Genomic DNA, 21,642 nt, shown 5'->3' with positions numbered 1-21,642 from the left:
TCCAAAGACTAAGCTGTGGGCTCTGATGACATTTCTGGCAGGGAAGTTTAGAAGTGATTTGAGAAAAAGCCCACAGAAGGGCTGAGGGTAATGGGTTCCCCTGGAGCGGCATTCATTTGGATCTGTAAGCCTCAGGGACTAGAGTAAAAAGGCAGTTTCATTACTTTGTGGCCTCAATCAGAATGTTAATATTACCAGTGAAATTCTTTTATGAAATTCAGCTCAATGGGAGGAAAAAATTCTTTTTTTTTTAATGCTGAGTTATTCACAGACCCTACTATATTATGGAAGATGAAAGGGAAGGGTACAATGTAGAGGTCAGAACAGACCTTACACCTGGGCAACTAGGACCTGCCCTGGGCCCCGTGCTCTAAGAGGACCTCACTCAGGCCCCATGGGGTTCAGAATTCACAAGGCCATGGGGCCCTGCCCACCTGGAGCCTGTACCGCCTCCCCCCTCCTAAGGCCATGCCCTGAATTCCGTGCCCAAATGCCTGGAGCCACATCTAGGGTCCAAAGAGCCTCTTTAGGGAGGACTGAGCTTCTCGGATGGTCAAGGGGCTACTGATGCTGGAAAGCGGAGGAAGTGTGGACTGAGCTTGGCTGGCCTGTGGGGTAGAGCCAGGTGGGAAGAGAAGAGGGTGGGTGGACCACAGAGCAAGGTCAGCCGCCCTGTGCTGCTGTGTCCAGACTGAAGCTCTGAGGGGCCCCAGACTTCTGAATTCAAACTTGGCCTTCCAGATCCTAAGGAAGGTATATTTACCTTCCTTTAACCCATTGTGCTGGAAAGATAGAAAATATTTTACTGAACAATTGGTTTGCTTGCCTGTAACTTAATATTTAGACATATGGTATGTGGGCCTTCACTGATGCTCTAGCTCCAGGCCTGCAAATGTCAGGGGGAGGCCTGGTTAGAGTACATTTTTCCTTCAGCCTAGTCTTGGCAGACAGCCAGGGTTCAGATGCCAGCCCTGCCACTCACTTGGGCCTAGGCAAGTTGACTTTCCTGAGTCAATTTTCTCATCTGTAAGTAAATGGAGATAAGAATAGTACCACTGTACAGGGTTGTTGTGGGGATTAGATGAGATAATGCACATTTAAGAGCCTAGCACCGTGCCTGGCTCACAGTAAGCTTTGGGGAGTGTCAGCTTTCAGCACCATGTGCCTGATGTCCCTGCTGGATATAACCTGGTGTCCCCTGGTCTCCTTGTTTTCCAGACGCCACAGCAGTATGAGAGAGAGTACAACAACAAGCGGTCAGGCGTGGGGCCCAGCAAGTTCCATGGGTACGCCTACGATGGCATCTGGGTCATCGCCAAGACGCTGCAGAGGGCCATGGAGACGCTGCACGCCAGCAGCCGGCACCAGCGGATCCAGGACTTCAACTACACGGACCACACACTGGGCAGGATCATCCTCAACGCCATGAACGAGACCAACTTCTTCGGGGTCACGGTCAGTCCCAGGCCCCTGGGCTCTGCTTTCCTTAGTGCCCCTTAGAGACATACAAGGCAAGAGGGGCTGTGCCACAGGCCCTCTGATATACAGTCCATTTCCTCAATTGTTGAAATAACTTCCTGTGGGCTTTACGATTGCAGGGCTGCTGAAACGGGCACATGCGGTAACACCCTCTGACATGTTGAGAAACTGCTTCTCTATAACTCATGGATTAGAAAGGCCATAGTGAGTTGACCGCACACAGAGCAGGTGGAATCCACCAGGTGGAGGGGTGGGGTGGGCCAGCAGAAGCTCTAGACCCAAAGTCAGGTTCAAATCCTGAGCCTTCACTTTCAAGTTTCCATCTTCAGACCATGGAGTTTTCATCCCCAAAATGGGAATAATACCTACCTGGCAAAGTAGTCATAAAGATTAGCTGTTACAAATTAAAAACTGCTAGTGTTTGTTGAGCAAGCTACTTGCTCTGAGCTTCAAGATTCTCAGCTGGGAAATGGGGATAATAATATCTGTCTTGCGCGGAAATCAGGAAAATTAGCAGTGATAAGAATCACTATTATTTCTTGAATGCTTATTATGTGCTAGATATGTGCTAAGCCCCCTCCATGTCCCTCTCCACAGCTCCTGAGACCCCTCCCTCAAAAAAGGCTCCACAGAGCACCAAATACCCCAGAAGTCCTTTTTGTCCATGGTGCAAATTCACAGACTGAGCCTTAGAGTGGGATGAGATTTGCCAGGGGTCCCACCAGTAGCATTGTGGCAAAGCTGTCTCAAAACGTGGGTACACTTTATGTAGATGAGCTCGATGATGCATGCCTAATGCTAGGCCCGTGTAAGCACTCAGTAAATGCTAGTGGTGGTTGTAGTTAATAATGGTCTCACTGCATCCGTGTGCCATCTGTAGGAAGTAGGTGCTATTATCATCCCATAAATGTGAGGAGCCTGAAGCTCAGAGCATTTAAGTACCACAGCTAATCAGAGGTGGAGCTGGGATTTGAACCTGGGTCTAGCTCTTAATTGCTGCATCACACTACCTTCTGGTAATGGCAATAAATGGTAGTTATTCATGTCTCATGATGATGTATTTGTCACTGACTCTGCTCCCAGAAAATAAGGAAAATTTGCTTAAAGAATTGGTTGAAATGGACTCTAAAGTGCTGTCCTTTGTTCTAATTTGAAGAGTCATTTAGAGAATCAGTCTCTCTTGGGAGTAAATAAGATGAGCTGATTTGTGTATTTCTTACATGTTCGTGTTCTTTTGTGCGTACGCTCAGGCTTGCTCTGTTGGTCTGACAGGCCAGGGCTTGTGCAGGTGCTGAGTGTAGACTGTGGTGTGGACGCCAGGGTAGTAAAATGGGCTCCTTGTCCTGGAGCCTGTGGCCCAGATACGGGGTTGAGATCTGGACTCAAATGACAGGAAGAGGTTAAAAGTGCTCAGCACCATAGGAGAGACTGTGTGAGCCCAGAGGGATTTCTGTGACCTTTGATAAAATAGTCATGGAAGGCTTTTTGGAAGTGGCAGCATTTGAGCTGTGCCTTAGACATGCAGAGTGGGGCTGGCGGTCCGGCCAGATGGAGCATGGTGAGCACGGGAAAGATGCATGCGTGCAGCAGGGACAGTTACTTTGTCGGGAATATTGGACGGGAGGATGATGAGGCTGGGAAGGTAAGTTGGGGCCCAGTTCTGCAGGGAAAAGCTAAGGAGGCTGGCTTTTATCTTAAAGGCCAGTGAGATTCTCCAAGTGCGCCTTGACCAGCAGTACCAGCATCTCCTGGGAGCTGGTTAGAAATGCAAATTCCTGAGCCTAACCCCAGACTCACTGGATCAGAATCTCCAGGGTTGGGGCCCAGCCCTCTGTGGTTTAACAGACCCTCCAGGTGATTCTAATGCACAGTAGAGTTTGAGAACCACTGCTCTGGGCGTTGGGGAGCATTGAGGTTTGCTATAAGAAGGAGATTTCCACATTCCTGAATATTGCCACTCTTGACCTGAGACCTGGGCATCTGCTCCACAGTTTAGAAGTAAAGGCTCTAATTAGTCATTGGCAAAAGACATGTCTAGACTAGACTCAGACTGGAAGCTTTAACAACTTTCCTTAGCCCAGTGGTTTCAAAAATTCTTTTTTTATCCTCAGAACCTTTTGTTATAAAATTTTACCTAGTGCCTGGTGTATAAGATAAATTAAAGAGGAGATTCTCAGGTGAATGGAAGAAGAGCCCAAAGCCCTGCCTGATCAGCCCCCTCCATGTCCCGCCCCACAGCCCCTGAGACCCCTCCCTCAGAAAGGCTCCACCGAGCACCAAGTACCTCGGAAGTCCTTTCTGTCCATGGTACAAATTCACAGACTGAGCCTTAGAGAGGGGTGGGATTCGCCAGGGGTCCCACCGGTAGCATTGTGGTGAAGCTGTCTCAAAATGTGGGTACAGTTTTTCAGGTCATCGTCACACTTTGTTTCTTATTTAATAGAATGAATTCATAGTATCCCAAGTTGAAATGGCCGGATAGAGAGCTACAGAATCTAGGAAGCCTCTCATAATCCTAGAACTCAGCATATTGTCTAGATGCCTGATGTACCTTAGGTGGAAATCATTTATAACTACTCCTAAGTGCTGTCAAATAATACATAACCCCTACGTGATGAGCAATTAGATGAGGCTGCCTGAAATGCTTTAACCAGCTTGAAGATGAGTTTCTTTTTAATGGGAAATTCCTTGACACACATTTTTGCCAGCTCTGGTTTGTGACTCATAATTCAGCGAATGTCAGAACTGAAAGCGATCTTAGAGATCCTCAGATTTAGCCCCTTTGGGTTGTGGATGAGTATCTGAGGTACAGAGGGGGAGTTTCAAAGTCACACGGAAAGAAGGTTTGATTCAGGCAGGACGGTGGTTCAGATGGGCCTGCCCTCTCCCTCTTCTTTGTACAAGTCCTCCGTTAGTTGAGAAAGAGATTGCAATAGTGAAACATTTCTTTAGTTTTTTTTCCCTTCCTCCTTATCCCCTTTGTCACATATTAATATGTGTTCGTCACTGAGCTGTAGACAGGTTTCATTAAAATTGTCTTCTGATCAGAGAAAAAAGGCCATCTTCTGACAAAATAAAAAGGGTCCCTGTGATCCAAGGAGACCATGGAAGGCCAAGTTCAGCCATAAATAAAGAGTTAGGAAAGGAACAGGAGGTAGAAATAAATTGAAGCATTTTCTATTTGCTGAAAGGTTTTCATTATACAGCACACACGGTATCCATTTTTCCACTCTCAGGCAGACATTTTATTCTGGGTCACCCTCATTCAGCATGTTTACTATACGGAAAATCATTTAAACGCATTAAATTAATTATATCCATGACTCAATTTCAATTGATTCAGTATGCACTCTCGCCTGGGAGCTGGGCCTGTGGCTGCCGGTTGGCGTGTTGAAGGAGAGATTTCTTCCAGGCATCCCAGATCAGGAGTCTGGCTTAGCTTGAGGCCCAGGTCTCTTTTATTTTCTAAGGAGCTCTCCTCCCAGCTACCCTCCTCAGAGAACACTGGAGAACGAGATCTGTGTCCCCACCTGCACACTGATGGCCTAGGGGTCCTGCCACCTCTGATTCCCTGAGTACACAGTTCTGAGTTCTGGCCCTGTCATTACCTCTCTCTGGTCTGCAAATCTCAGAATGCTTTCTCACCTGGAAACCCTTCTTCTGCCAAACATGTGACAGAAACTCAGGCTCGAATTGGCTGTTAGGTCTCAAAAGCCCAGAGCATTCTGAGAATCCCAGCTCAGCGGCGTTCATCTAGGGCAAGGATTCCTAAACTTCTATATATATGAAGATCTCCCAGGGAGCTTCGTTAAAAATTCAGATTTCCTAGCCCTGCCGCAGAACTTCTGATCCGGTGGCTTTGCGGTAGCGCCAGGACATCCCCATTATTAACAAGCAGTCCTGGTGAGTCTCAAGTAACAACCTTGAGAATTGCTTGGAGCTCTGTTGGATGTGCACGTGCATGCACACACACACACTTTTTGATTTTAAACCTGTCAGAGATGTATTCGTTCCTCCATTCATTCGCTCCTTAGCAGACCCTGTGCTGGGAGCTGGGAGCATAGAGAGGAATAACATGGTCTGTCCCTCAAGGGCTCCCTGCCCAGTCGGGGAGAGACAGTAAATGAACAATTGCTGGGCACTGTTCAAGGTCAACCCAAGACCCTTGGAGGGAGGGCTTCATTCTGCTTATGGGAGTAAAGACCAAGGAGCTGTCCTCGATTTTCACAGTTCAGTAAGCAAAATTCCATGTGTGGGTAACTGCAAGGTGCCCATGCTATAGGTTCTCCCTGTGCCATGTGCTGGGGAGCAAAGGTACAGTGCCAGGCTCCCCCCTCCCCAGCACTCAGGGCCATATACTGTGGCTTAATAGACTCCTCCAAGTAGGCTTTTCTACCGAAGAGACACTAAATTCATCACAAGCTTATATCCATAACCCTTCAAAGCTGGCTTCGGAGCATGTGCTGTTTCCAGGTGAAAAAAACAAAGCTTAAATTTTCCTTGAGTGATGATTTTTTAATTCCTCCCAGTTTCCAGTCTCTTTTAAAAAAGGTGATGTACCAGATCTCAAAATGGACACATCCTTTGAGTATGTCAGACCAAGATACAGTGGCTCTAACCAGCAGTATTCCCCCTTTAGTAAATGTTTCTTCTGGTTTGTCTTTTAAAACGACACCATATTTACTTTGTGGTGCATATGACAGAGGCTAAATTAATAGACTCTCATTATACCCTATTGTGAAGGTGTAATGTGTGTAATAGTTTCTCTGGGAAGTCACTGAGAGTATGCACCCCAGGTTTGGCTGGGGGCTGTGAGGCTTCCAAGAGCACCTGGCCATAGAGAAATTGAAAGGGCTCCTGGTAATATCTTTGAGTGTGAGAAGAGGGCCCATTCTTGCTAAACTGTTTCCTGTGATCACCTCCTCACTCCCTATGGGTGGACCTCACATAGAAGCAATCACAGCTGCAAAGAGGGTGACCCATGAGTTCCTCCAAATAATAGACCCTATCTTCATCCTCTGCCCAGCCTCTCTCAACCAGCTGTGGGTCCGGACATCTCAGTTTAACATCTGTCAGGAGAGGCCGGCAGCCTTAGGTTCAGGCAGTCACCTCTGAAAGCTGTTATCGCTAATTGATCTCACCAAGAAGGTGATGAAGACAGCAGGTGGCAATTTGCAGAGTTTATTGATCTATTTGTGTTTGTTGCTGAAGAGCGGGAATCCAGCCTTTGCCAGTGTGTCCCTTAAACTTCAAGTTTTTATGCAAGATTTTTAAAAAATTATCTCTACTAAGACTCAAATACTGCCCCCCTCTTCCCCCACCAACATTTTACCTGAAAAGAGGACATCCTAGAGTAAGCTCAGTTTGGTTGGGATTGCAGTCACTAAGTTCTTGGAAACAGGTGGTTAGAGGAAGCCAACCAGCTCCTCATCCCAGGGAGATCGTGTGTTGGCTGAAGCCCCATTTATTTCACAACCACTGTTGCCTGGCCCTACTGTGACCCTGAAGTTGTGCAGTTGATCTTTTATCAAATAGGAAGCTACACTACTCACACGCGCGTGCACACACACACACACACACACGAGTGAGCTAAACATCATCTTGTTCAAGTCGGCCCATCTCTCCTGCCTCTCTGATCTTTTGGGGTCCTGGTTTTATTCTCCAATACAGAAGCTTCCCACCAGCCACCCATTCGTGCCTCATATTTGATATCATCATTTAGCCTATAGATTTTTTTTTTAGGTGGAATTTGAGTGAGACAAGAAACAGAGCGCTAGGAGCTCCATCCAGAGGTAGAGAAAACCCTACCAATTTAGGATTTGACCCCTTTGGGGGCTGGTCATTCAACCAGTCATGACTCCGTCCCCTGGACTCTCATGATTCCACCTGTTTCGATTTTATCCTTGACGCAATCACTAGAGAGCTCGTCAGAAGCTCTGCCGTGGTCTGAGTGTGATGTGCCAACTGCATGTCCTAGAAAATGGGGCTTGTCCCAGTGACCTCATGCTAGCTCCCAATGCTACTCAGGGTTTTCTGTTCTAAGAGACCCTCTTTCATGAGCCTTTCTTGGCCGTTGCCCAAGATCAACAGCAAACCCTTCCAGAACTTCCTCTGCACCCCACTTGTCTCCACCCCATCCCAGACCCAGGGAGTTCCACTGGAATTGCATTATACACAAAGTTAACATAGGAGCTGGTTTGGAAACCTAATCTCTCACCCTTTATTCCCTGGCTAAGCAGCCCACCCGCAAACTCAGATAAAATGCACATTTCCCAGGGCATGGCCAGTGAAAACTGTAACAGGAAATGCAGATTTGAAAAGTCAGGCAAAAGGAGGCCACAGTCCAGTCCAGCACTTTCCCTGTGTGACCTCAGGGAAATTGTTTAGCTTTCTGTGCCTCAGGTTCCTCATCTATGCAGGGAAATATAACCTACTTCATAGGGTTGATATGAGAAATAACGACTGTGTTTAGCACCCTATAACTGCATCATCTTCATTACTATTATTATTATTATTACCGCTGCTATTACAACAGTGATTTTTCAAAGCACAGTTTATGTGGGTCTTAATCAAGGAATGTTCGTAATCAAGTCCAGCAATCATTCTATACCTCCTAAGTGCCAGTCTGTTTCACATACATTATCTCATTTAATTCTCTCAACAATAAACAAATCTATGAACTTGTATTAAGTTTGCAGGAACACTTTCGAGTTCTCTACCTGCTGCTGCCATTCACTCTGGGGATTTGATAGTCACCTTAAATGTGGAAGGCATCTGCTCACAGACTTTCCTCTGTTCCTCCCTTTAGTCTAGCTCCATGCCACTCAAAGTCCCATGGCCCTAAGCATTATCACTCAGCATCATACACAAAAACTAACGGCAGCAGATGCTGTTGGTGACCAGCCAGACCTTCTGGGATCCCTTTTAGGGGTTTGGTGAGGTTTGCCCATCCCCCGGCTGTGCAGGTACCCCTGCTAATATCCCACACCTTGGGCGATTGGAGCCTCCTGGCCTGGAGGTGCCTGGGATTCACACCCCACCCCCCAGCAGCCTGCAGCGATGACTGGCTGGTGTGGTGGTATGACACCAGCGCGATTCGCCTCCAGGGCTCCCTGGATGATTAGGCTGAGGCTTGCCTCGCCTGAAAACACATCGGAGCTTGGCCTCTTCCCTTTTCCTCTCTCCCTTACAGTTTTCTCCTGAGAACATGTCTTTAATCAATCGCTTGCACACGATTCCCTGTCCTAGGCTCTACTTCTAGGGGACCCAATCTAAGACACCTATGTGTCTTTATAGAAAATTTAAACATTTTCAAGAGGGAATTTTTACTGTAAACTAATTGTTATCTCTGTGTTAAGTTTAGCACCAATCCCCCCACCACCTCCCCCACACCAGGTAGAAGGTTCCAGACTCATCTCCCTTATACTCCATTGCACTCTGCTCCTACCCCTGCCTCTTGCAGTCAGCCTGTGGGAGAGCCATATTCATATCCTCCATTGAATTAGCAGCTCCCAGATTTGTAGCGACCACAGTTTTTCACCCCTCTGGTCCCCACAGTACTTCGTCTACTGCTTTACACCTGGAAGATGCTCAGTAAACACTGGTAACCTTGAGTTAACTTTGTGGGATTGAATCCGCACATGATTGAGAAATTCAGTCACACTCTCCTACTCTGCTGCCTTCCAGGATTCTATAAACTAAAAAGACTTTTTCTACCCAATAAATTATCAGAACTGACAACAGAAGTATTAACAGGGTCTATAGTTCTCGAATCTGCTGATAGCAATGCCCAGATTATTGCTGTGATAATTTAAGCTGGTGTTACTGTTTCACGCAGGTTGTGGAAATCTCCCCGACATGTGTGTGTGTGTTGGGGTAGGGATAGGGGGATCTTGCTGGGATGGGATGAGAAACCCATCCTTTACCCCCTCCCCAGTCTCTCCCATCAGCATCTCTCTAGGGCTCAAGTCCCAGAGTCTGAGGAGGAGAGGGAGTTGCTCATGGGCCCTCTGTGACTTCAGACTGTCAGGAGCATTTCCTAGAGGTAATTAATTGCTAGTAATAAACAACAACTATAATAATAATCCTCAGTGTGACTGCCCTGTGCTCAGGGTACATTTATAGTCTCTATCTCCTTCGTTCCTCAATGCAATACATTTATTAACATCATGCGAGCTCCTACTATATCCCAGGCAGCATCCTGAGCACTGTACACGTTCTTGAATGTGATGCTCAGAACAGCCACCCAGCAGGGGATGTGTAATTTTGAGTGCCAGGAGCGCTCCTCCCAATGAGCTGCATCTGGCTCTTTAACCGATGTCACATCTTTGTCCACATGTCACTTTCGCAGTGGCCTCCCTGGCACCCTATTTAAAATTGCAGTCTCACCCCTTTCGTTCTTCTTCACAATAGTTACCCCACTTGACGTGTGCCCTATTTTACTTATACACTCACTGTCTGTTTTGTTTTCTGCCGTATCTCTAAGACTTAGAACTGAGTGCCTGGGATATAGTAGGTGCGTAATAAATATTTGTAAATGAGTTGATGATATAGATAATTAACGACCACATCATTACTTAAAAAAACAAACAAAAACAGGCTGAGCAGATAAATGATTTACCCAGCATCCTGTAGGTAGCCAGTGACAGAGTTTATTCAAAGCTGCCCAATCTTGCTGACTCAAAAGCCCATGTTCTTAACCATTTAGGTGTCAGGTCTATTAATTCAGCTAGCATTCCCAGCACCCCCTATCTGCCAGGCCTGGGCCAGGCAGGAGGAGTAAAACTGTCCAAACAACCATAGGAGATGCAGGGGAGGGAGAGCAGGAACAACTCTCCCCATGTTAATAGTGGAGGATATTATGGTCCCCTCTCTGCACTGGGTTATATGTGTGTCCATCTGCCCTTTCCCACTGGACAGTGAGCCTTTGAGCCCCTTCCCTGGGACTGGGGCCTGTAATCCTCTTTGTACCCCTGGTGCCTTATATCATACTGGCTCTTAGTCTATGAAACACATGTTTGTTGACTGAATGAATTAGGAAATTGTACCTCAGCAAGGCAAAGTAGCTATGCTTGGGTCCCACGGTGCATAGCTGGTGAGCCTTGTTCAGATCTACATCCTAGGTCTTCTGATTCTAAATGCAAGTGTCTCCAAATCTTGTGCTCTTGGGTGCTGCTTGGCTGCTCTCCCCCTGTTTATTTAAACACAGTTACAAATGACTGCAGATAATGTACAGCACGGGGAAGAAACCTACTCCTTCTGCTGTTAGATAAATTTGAAAGATCAAAATAATGTGGTTTAGCAATTTGTTTGAATGGATGCCTAGCCTTCCAAAGCTTGCAAGTTTGACTTCCTCAAGTCAGGGAAAAAATAGCTGTTTCCTTATGAGAAGCAGTGTGGGGGGAGTATATCATCTTATGAAAGCTTCAGCAGAAGCCCTAAGTACAGATTCTGTCCAGGTCCCTGAGAGAAACAGACAAAGCGAGGGTTCAGTGACATGGTAGTTGTAGTAACATTACTGCAATGACAAATGTCATGATAATAGGAATAGCTAACAGTGTTGAGTGCTCACTATATGGTGGGTACTCTGCTAGGCATTTAATACATTTAAGATGTATTCGCATTTAGTTCTCATAATAACCCCTGTTATGAGTTGAATTGTGTCCCCCCAGAATCCATAAGTTGAACTCCTAATGCAAAGTACCTCAGAATGTGACCTTATTTGGAAATAGGGTCATTATAGATGTAATTAGTCAAGATGAGGCCATACTGGAGTAGGATAATCCAATACAACTAGTGTCCTTATAGAAAGGGGAAATTTGGAGACAGACATGCACACAGGGAGAACCCCACGCGAAGATGAAGGCAGAGATGGAACAACGCCTCTATAAGCCAAGGAATGCTGACAATTGCCAGCAAACTACCAATAGCTGGGGAACTGATTCTCCCTCACAGCCCCCAGAAGGAACCAACCCTGCTGACACCTGGATCTTGGACCTCTAGCTCCTGGAACTGTGAGACGAGAAATTTCTTTTTAAGTCACCCGGTCTGTGGTATTTCGTTACGGCAGCCCTGCTAAAGTAATATAACCCCACACAGTGGAGAGTGTTATTATCGTCATTTTGCAGGCAAGAAAACTGAGAGGTTCAATAGTTTACCCAACGTCACAGAGCTTGTGAGAGAAGAGCTGGGATTTGGACACAGGTGTTCTAACTTAGACCCTCACTTGTAACTGTCATCCTGCGCCTGTACAAGCTCTCCTCCATTAGGGGGCAAAAGAATCAGCCAGAGGTGAGCAGAGCTGAAGTGAACCAATGAGACCATCACCCCCACCGCCCCACTTGCCAGGTGGGGAGATCGCGGCCCTCGAGGACCTGCTGAATAATAAATAAGGCTGAAGCCAGGACCCTGGCCCCTCATTTCTAGGCGGGGACCCTCCTTGATGCCCAGCTGCTGCCATCTGGAGGAATGTTCTACACATCTCAGTTTGGCCAGATCATCCTGGAAGCAGTACCTTACATTTTACTCGCTTCTTCCCTGACTGGGGAGAGGGAGGGTATTTTACTACCCTCTTATTCATGTGGGTGTATATATATATATATACACACACATATTTCTTTTTCTGATTACTAAAATAATACACGTTCATTATAGAAAATGTAAAAAGCACAAGACAAGCACCAAAAAGAAAATCAAGTCACCCGTAACTTCATCATTCAGACAGGCCTGTGGGGTACTGTAAGCACTTATACTTCACACTCAGATGTGCTCTTTAAAAAAAAAGATTTCCTTTCCAACCATTTGTTTTGATCCCTCACATTATAAAGCTTCTTCTTTGGCAATGGTTCTCACTCTTTTAACCCCATCTTTCCTTTTTTTAAAATTATGATCAAATATACATAACATAAAATTTACCATTTTAACCATTTGTAAGTATACAATTCAGTGACATTAAACATATTCACACTGTTGTGAAACCATCAAGACATCCATCTCCGGAATGTTTTCCTCTTCGCAAACAGAAATTCTGTCCTCATTGAACAATAACTCCCCATTAGGTGTGATCATTTTAAAGCTATTATTTATTATGAGAATATTTATTTATTAATTATTTTCAAAAGTGTTTGTAAAGATATCATAAGTAATTTGCTAACTAATTTTATAGGGAAATTGTAGTATTTGCAAGCTATCTCTAACCAAATAGTTATTAGCCCAGCAAAAGTTTGGTTGCCTTTTCATACAGAAACCTAAGAATGTACATTTTTAAATGTTGAGAGTATAAATAGTGAGCAAACATTTTAAAGTAAGTAATATAGTTAAACACTAGTGATATTCCCACTATTGAGGAAAATCCTTAGATAAAGATATACCCAGATCCTGTATGGAAAACAAATCTGAAGAGGTCCATAATACATCCCATGCATTTCTCTCTGCATTAGGCCAGAATACCCCCTCAGTGTGTGTCAAGGTATGTTAGCCTGTGAGCTTGCTAAGCAGGAGGGAAGTTTTCTATGATCAGGGGAGGACAGCTGACATAAATTTCAGCTGACAAGTTGCACAGCTTGGAACACTGATGGATGCCAGCTCAGCCTGTGTGTGCTCAAGCAGAGGTTACTCAGACACACTTGGATGTGACCCTCTGCACCTGCCTGGCTAATGGCCAGCCCTGAGCAAGGCGGGTGGAAGAAGCTGAAAAAATCCATATTCTCATGGAATTGCAACACCACCTCACCCCCTTTCTTCTTTCTCAATGGAATTCAATCTTCCTAGAATTCTTGCTTAAACCAGTATTTGGTAATGTTAAACTAAAACAAAGCAGCTAGTTATTTTACCAGCAAAATGGGTTTATACAGGAGCAGCAAAGAATTGCAATTCAGGACATGCAACTAAGGCAAACCACTTACAAGTCCAGTTCAGCAAGGGAGAGGAAACTCTTTTATAGAGGAGAAGGGGAAGTTGGGAGGGGCTGTTATAAACAGAAATCCATTGGAGGAAACTGAGAGTTCGAAGTATAGTGGCTTTTTATTGGCTGAGTTGTGACAGTCTCTCATTGACTGAGCTGTTGCCAGGCAAGGAGAAATCTTCTTTCCTCCTGCTGGTGGTATTAAAGTAGGGTCACTTCCTGCCAGAGATGCAAGGCATGTCTCTTCCTGTTGGGATGTATATTGACAGAGTGAATATAATGAGTGAGTGATTTGTGTGTGAGAGCTCCCCCTTCTGGCCTCCCGATGACAATTTAGTGAAATTTTATTAATTTTCACAGCGAGTGGAGACCTGGAGTCTAGAGAGAGCAGTGTAAATTCTGGAGGGGGAACTGGGTGTGGGGGTAAGGTGGGGAAGGGACTGGGAGGGGGAGGTGCCCACTTTTGTCTTCCTAAGAGACAATAGCATGAAGTACTTAGGAGCACAGTCTCTGGAGACAGACTTCCTAGGTTCACATCTATAAAATGGGATAACACCTTAAATTGGGCTCCCTGTAAACAGACTCAGGGACAGAGTCTTACATGCAGAAGGTTTGTGGGAGAATGAGCTTAGGAAATATACTGTAAGGAAGTGAGGGTGGCAGGATTGGGCAGAGCAAGAAGTTGATCTGAAGTTTGCAACTGAGGCCACAGCTGATCCTAGAGGAGTTCTGGAGCTGGGATGGCCCTCAGAGTTGTCCAAAGGGAGGCACGGGGCCTGAGCCTTTGGATAGTCTCACCAGCCAGTCACTGGCCATGGATGGGCCCAGGAGGGGTGTATCCTTGGGCAAGGCAGCTCCCCATGGTAGAGGGTTAGCTGGGACCCTCAGTATCCAATAATTCCCAGGAGTTGGGGGATGGTGCTTCAGCCAGAAAGAGGGAATCTGAGCAGAGTCCCCCAGTATCCCTGACAGATAACAACAGGGTGTACCTTAAAGGGTTGTGGGGATTAAAGAGGTTTAGGCATGCAGAGTGCCTGGGACATCCTTGCTAAATTAGTGCGAGGATGATGAGGAAGGACATATTTGGATACCAGTTGCACACAGTCCTCTAGACCCCCAAACACCTATAATTAATTTTCCAGGAGATATTGGGGTTGGTGGATCCCCATATCACTACTTCAGTTGCATTCTTGCAGCTCTTGCCATCTTTGGTAATTCACATTCTCACATTCATAGGCACAGTAGCAAACATACTCACATGCACACACGCACACACACAGACACACGTGTACACACTCCTAAATGTGTGATTTATGGGTATTCGTGTTCATTGTGTGTATAGCAATTTATCAGTCTATTCCACTGGTTTTCAAACTTGTTTTTCAAAAGAGATTTTACGGGCTTTACACGTAAGCCCAATATCATTGTCCCTCATTTAATATTTACATTAAAATTACATTTAATGTTACTTTTTTTTTTAAATTTGCTCCTTGGAAGACTTTGTTAACCCTCCCTTTTTATTTAAAAATCAGCAAGCAAATTTCTGCAGGAAAAAAGATGAAGCAAAGGCTTAGTGGGGAACCTGGCCCAAACCATCATTTCAGCTCACCCTGGTCAGGCCTCTGAGTAGGGCCTGAGGATGGCGGCCGTGGTGGCAGGTTCCCTGACAGTGCCTCAGAGGCAGGAGAGGGGATGATCTTAGCTGGCACCCAGGCCTACATTCTTTTTTTAAAAACATGAAGTATAGTTGATTTACAGTATTATATTAGTTTCAGGTGTACAATATAGTGATTCAATATTTTGAAAGGTTATACTCCATTTAAAGTTATTATAAAATAATGGTTATATTTCCCTGTATTGTACAGTATATCCTTGTTGCTTTTTTATTTTGTACATAGTAGATTCTACCTCTTAATCCCCTACCCCTATCATGCCCCTCCCCACTTCCCTCTCCCACCTGGTAACCACTTGTTTGTTCTCTATGTCTGTGAGTCTGTTTCTGTTTGGTTATATTCATTCATTTGTTTTATTTTCTAGATTCCACATATAAGTAATAACATCATTATTTGTCTTTCTCTGACTTATTTCACTAAGCATAATACCCTCTAGATCCCTCCATGTTGTTGCAAATGGCGGAATTTCTTTTTTTTAATGGATGAGTAATAATATTCCATTGTATGTGTATGTGTGTGTATGTATATATAAACACATATATATTTGTATATATATGTATATATCACACTTTCTTTATCCATTCATCTGTTGATGGATACTTAGGTTGCTTCCATATCTTGGCTATTGTAAGTAATGCTGCTATGAACATTGGGGTGCATGTATCTTTTTTTTTTATGTTACATCTAAGTTTTATTTTTTAACATCTTTATTGGAGTACAGTTGCTTTACAACGGTGTGTTAGTTTGTGCTTTATAACAAAGTGAATCAGCTATACATATACATATATCCCCATATCTCCTCCCTCTTGCGTCTCCCTCCCACCCTCCCTATCCCACCCCTTTAGGTGGTCACAAAGCACCGAGCTGATCTCCCTGTACTATGTAGCTGCTTCCCACTAGCTTTCTATTTTACGTTTGGTAGTGTATATATGTCCATGCCACTCTCTCACTTCGTCCCAGCTTATACTTCCCCCTCCCCATGTCCTCAAGTCCGTTCTCTACGTCTGTGTCTTTATTCCTGTCCTGCCCCTACGTTCTTCAGAACCTTTTTTTTTTTTTTAGATTCCATATATATGTGTTAGCATATGGTATTTGTTTTTCTCTTTCTGACTTACTTCACTCTGTATGACAGACTCTAGGTCCATCCACCTCACTACAAATAACTCAATTTTGTTTCTTTTTATGCTGAGTAATATTCCATTGTATATATGTGCCACATCTTCTTTACCCATTCATCTGTTGATGGACACAGGTTGCTTCCATGTCCTGGCTATTGTAAATAGTGCTGCAATGAACATTGTGATACATGACTCTTTTTGAATTATGGTTTTCTCAGGATATATGCCCAGTAGTGGGATGTCTGGGTCATATGGTAGTTCTATTTTTAGTTTTTTAAGGAACCTCCATACTGTTCTCCATAGTGGCTGTATCAATTCACATTCCCACCAACAGTGCAAGAGGGTTCCGTTTTCTCCACACCCTCTCCAGCATTTATTGTTTGTAGATTTTTTGCTGATGGCCATTCTGACCAGCGTGAGGTGATACCTCATTGTAGTTTTGATTGGCATTTCTCTAATGATAAGTGATGTTGAGCATCCTTTCATGTGTTTTTGGCAATCTGTATATCTTCTTTGGAGAAATATCTATTTAGCTCTTCTGCCCATTTTTGGATTGGGTTGTTTGTTTTTTTGATATTGATCTGCATGAGCTGCTTGTAAATTTTGGAGATTAATCCTTTGTCAGTTGCTTCATTTGCAAATACTTTCTCCCATTCTGAGGGTTTTCTTTTCATCTTCTTTATGGTTTCCTTTGCTATGCAAAAGCTTTTAAGTTTCATTAGGTCCCATTTGTTTATTTTTGTTTTTATTTCCATTTCTCTAGGAGGTGGGTCAAAAAGGATCTTGCTGTGATTTATGTCGTAGAATGTTCTGCCTATGTTTTCCTCCAGGAGTTTTATAGTGTCTGGCCTTACATTTAGGTCTTTAATCCATTTTGAGTTTATTTTTGTGTATGGTGTTAGGAAGTGTTCTAATTTCATTCTTTTACTTGTAGCTGTCCAGTTTTCCCAGCACCACTTATTGAAGAGGGTGTCTTTTCTCCATTGTATATTCTTGCTTCCTTTATCAAAAATAAGGTGACCATATGTGCGTGGGTTTATCTCTGGGCTTTCTGTCCTGTTCCATTGATCTTTATTTCTGTTTTTGTGCCAGTACCATACTGTCTTGATTACTGTAGCTTTGTAGTATAGTCTGAAGTCCAGGAGCCTGATTCCTCCAGCTCCGTTTTTCTTTCTCAAGATTGCTTTGGCTATTCAGGGTCTTTTGTGTTTCCATACAAATTGTGAAATTTTTTGTTCTAGTTCTGTGAAAAATGCCATTGGTAGTGTGATAAGGATTGCATTGAATCTGTAGATTGCTTTGGGTAGCAGAGTCATTTTCACAATGCTGATTCTTCCAATCCAAGAACATGGTACATCTCTCCATCTGTTTGTATCATCTTTAATTTCTTTCATCAGTGTCTTATAGTTTTCTGCATACAGGTCTTTTGTCTCCTTAGGTAGGTTTATTCCTAGGTATTTTATTCTTTTTGTTGCAATGCTAAATGGGAGTGTTTTCTTAATTTCTCTTTCAGATTTTTCATCATTAGTGTATAGGAATGCAAGAGATTTCTGTGCATTAATTTTGTATCCTGCTACTTTACCAAATTCATTGATTAGCTCTAGTAGTTTTCTGGTAGCGTCTTTAGGATTCTCTATGTATAGAATCATGTCATCTGCAAACAGTGACAGCTTTACTTCTTCTTTTCCGATTTGGATTCCTTCTATTTCTTTTTCTTCTCTGATTGCTGTGGCTAAAACTTCCAAAACTATGTTGAATAATAGTGATGAGAGTGGACAACCTTGTCTTGTTCCTGATCTTAGAGGAAATGGTTTCAGTTTTTCACCATTGAGAAAGATGTTGGCTCTGGGTTTGTCATATATATGGCCTTTACTATGTTGAGGTAAGTTCCCTCTAGGCCTACTTTCTGGAGGGTTTTTATTGTAAATGGGTGTTGAATTTTGTCGAGAGCTTTCTCTGCATCTATTGAGATGATCATATGGTTTTTCTCCTTCAATTTGTTAATATGGTTTATCACATTGATTGATTTGCATATATTGAAGAATCCTTGCATTCCTGGGATAAACCCCACTTGGTCATGGTGTATGATCCTTTTAATGTGCTGTTGGATTCTGTTTGCTAGTAATTTGTTGAGGATCTTTGCATCTATGTTCATCAGTGATATTGGCCTTTAGTTTTCTTTCTTTGTGATCTTTGTCTGGTTTTGTATCAGGGTGATGGTGGCCTCGTAGAATGAGTTTGGGAGTGTTCCTCCCTCTGCTATATTTTGGAAGAGTTTGAGAAGGATAGGTGCTAGCTCTTCTCTAAATGTTTGATAGAATTCACCAGTGAAGCCATCTGGTCCAGGGCTTTTGTTTGTTGGAAGATTTTTAATCACAGTCGCAATTTCAGTGCTTGTGATTGGTCTGTTTATATTTTCTGTTTCTTCCTGGTTCAGTCTCGGAAGGTTGTGCTTTTCTAAGAATTTGTCCATTTCTTCCAGGTTGTCCATTTTATTGGCATAGAGTTGCTTGTAGTAATCTCTCCTGATCCTTTGTATTTCTGCAGTGTCAGTTGTTACTTCTTCTTTTTCATTTCTAATTCTATTTATTTGAGTCTTCTCCCTTTTTTTCTTGATGAGTCTGGCTAGTGGTTTATCATTTTTGTTTATCTTCTCAAAGAACCAGCTCTTAGTTGTATTGATCTTAGCTATTGTTTCCTTCATTTCTTTTGCATTTATTTCTGATCTGATCTTTATGATTTCTTTCCTTCTGCTAACTTTGGGGTTTTTTTGTTCTTCTTTCTCTAATTGCTATAGGTGTAAAGTTAGGTTGTTTATTTGAGATGTTTCTTGTTTCTTGAGGTAGGATTGTATTGCTATAAACTTCCCTGTTAGAACTGCTTTTGCTGCATCCCATAGGTTTTGGGTCGTCGTGTTTTCATTGTCATTTGTTTCTAGGTATTTTTTGATTTCCTCTTTGATTTCTTCAGTGATCTCTTGGTTATTTAGTAGCGTATTGTTTAGCCTCCATGTGTTTGTATTTTTTACAGATTTTTTCCTGTAATTGATATCCAGCCTCACAGTGTTGTGGTTGGAAAAGATACGTGATACAGGGCTTCCCTCGTGGCGCAGTGGTTGAGAATCTGCCTGCCAATGCAGGGGACACGGGTTCGAGCCCTGGTCTGGGAAGATCCCACATGCCACAGAGCAACTAGGCCCGTGAGCCACAACTACTGAGCCTGCGCGTCTGGAGCCTGTGCTCCGCAACAAGAGAGGCCGCGATAGTGAGAGGCCCGCGCACCGCGATGAAGAGTGGCCCCCACTCACCACAGCTGGAGAAAGCCCTAGCACAGAAACGAAGACCCAACATAGCAATCAATCAATCAATAAATAAATCTTTAAAAAAAAAAAAAAAAAAAAGATACGTGATACAATTTCAATTTTCTTAAATTTACCAAGGCTTGATTTGTGACCCAAGATATGATCTGTCCTGGAGACTTTTCCATGAGCACTTGAGAAGTATATTCTGTTGTTTTGGGATGGAATGTCCTGTAAATATCAATTAAGTCCATCTTGTTTAATGTGTCATTTAAAGCTTGTGTTTCCTTATTTATTTTCATTTCGGTTGTTCTGTCCATTGGTGAAAAAGGGGTGTTAACGTCCCTTACTATGATTGTGTTACTGTCGATTTCCTCTTTTATGGCTGTTAGCATTTGCCTTACGTATTGAGGTGCTCCTATGTTGGCTGCATAAATATTTACAATTGTTATATCTTCTTCTTGGATTGATACCTTGATCATTATGTAGTGTCCTTCTTTGTCTCTTGTAATATTCTTTATTTTAAAGTCTATTTTGTCTGATATGAGAATTGCTACTCCAGCAGTGTTTTGATTTCCATTTGCATGGAATATCTTTTTCCATCCCCTCACTTTCAGTCTGTATGTGTCCCTAGGTCTGAAGTGGGTCTCTTGTAGACAGCATATATATGGGTCTTGTTTTTGTATCCATTCCACCAGTCTATGTCTTTTGGTTGGAGCATTTAATCCATTTACATTTAAGGTAGTTATCAGTATATATGTTCCTATTACCATTTTCTTAATTGTTTTGGGTTTGTTATTGTAGGTCTTTTCCTTCTCTTGTGTTTCCTGCCTAGAGAAGTTCCTTTAGCATTTGTTGTAAAGCTGGTTTGGTGGTGCTGAATTCTTTTAGCTTTTGCTTGTCTGTAAAGGTTTTAATTTCTCCATCGAATCTGAATGAGATCCTTGCTGGGTAGAGTAATCTTGGTTGTAGGTTTTTCCCCTTCATCACTTTAAATATGTCCTGCCACTCCCTTCTGGCTTGCAGAGTTTCTGCTGAAAGGTCAGCTGTTAACCTTATGGGGATTCCCTTGTATGTTATTTGTTGTTTTTCCCTTGCTGCTTTTAATATTTTTTCTTTGTATTTAATTTTTGATAGTTTGATTAATATGTGTCTTGGCGTGTTTCTCCTTGGGTTTATCCTGTGTAGGACTCTCTGTGCTTCCTGGACTTGATTGACTATTTCCTTTCCCATATTAGGGAAGTTTTCAAGTATAATGTCTTCAAATATTTTCTCAGTCCCTTTCTTTTTCTCTTCTCCTTCTGGGACCCCTATAATTCTAAATGTTGGTGCATTTAATGTTGTCCCAGAGGTCTCTGAGACTGTCCTCAATTCTTTTCATTCTTTTTTCTTTATTCTGCTCTGTGGTAGCTGTTTCCACTATTTTATCTTCCAGGTCACTTATCCATTCTTCTGCCTCAGTTATTCTGCTATTGATTCCTTCTGGAGAATTTTTAATTTCATTTATTGTGTTTTTCATCATTGTTTGTTTGCTCTTTAGTTCTTCTAGGTCCTTGTTAAATGTTTCTTGTATTTTCTCCATTCTATTTCCAAGATTTTGGATCATCTTTACTATCATTACTCTGAATTCTTTTTCAGGTAGGCTGCCTATTGCATCTTCATTTGTTTGGTCTTGTGGGGTTTTGCCTTGCTCCTTCATCTGCTGTGTGTTTCTCTGTCTTCTCATTTTGCTTAACTTACTGTGTTTGGGGTCTCCTTTTCGCTGGCTCCAGGTTCGTAGTTCCCTTTGTTTTTGGTGTCTGCCCCCAGTGGGTAAGGTTGGTTCAGTGGGTTGTGTAGGCTTCCTGGTGTAGGGGACTGGTGTCTGTGTTCTGGTGGATGAGGCTGGATCTTGTCTTTCTGGTGGGCAGGACCACGTCTGGTGGTGTGTTTTGGGGTGTCTGTGACCTTATTATGATTTTAGGCAGCCTCTCTGCTAATGGGTGGGGTTGTGTTCCTGTCTTGCTAGTTGTTTGGCATAGGATGTCCAGCACTGTAGCTTGCTGGTCGTTGAGTAGCGCTGGGGCTTAACATTGAGATGGAGATCTCTGGGAGAGCTTTCACCGTTTGATATTATGTGGAGCCAGGAGGTCTCTGGTGGACCAGTGTCCTGAACTCAGCTCTCTCACCTCA

The 21,642-nt window shown here is 43.4% G+C and overlaps 1 protein-coding gene across 2 annotated transcripts in view; it reads left to right on the top strand.

Moving 5' to 3' along the window:
* GABBR2 (gamma-aminobutyric acid type B receptor subunit 2) overlaps positions 1 to 21,642 on the top strand; it is a 347,953-nt gene that overhangs the window by 217,060 nt on the left and 109,251 nt on the right. For both annotated transcript variants that reach the window (XM_059925145.1, XM_059925146.1), the window contains exon 7: positions 1,219 to 1,455. In XM_059925145.1, the coding sequence (XP_059781128.1) occupies positions 1,219 to 1,455 (237 nt within the window). The remainder of the gene's footprint in view (positions 1 to 1,218; positions 1,456 to 21,642) is intronic.

Source organism: Balaenoptera ricei, chromosome 6 (genome assembly GCF_028023285.1).
Source record: "Balaenoptera ricei isolate mBalRic1 chromosome 6, mBalRic1.hap2, whole genome shotgun sequence".
In the NCBI taxonomy this organism is placed as follows: Eukaryota; Metazoa; Chordata; class Mammalia; order Artiodactyla; family Balaenopteridae; genus Balaenoptera; species Balaenoptera ricei.
This window is presented reverse-complemented; position numbering and strand designations above follow the sequence as displayed.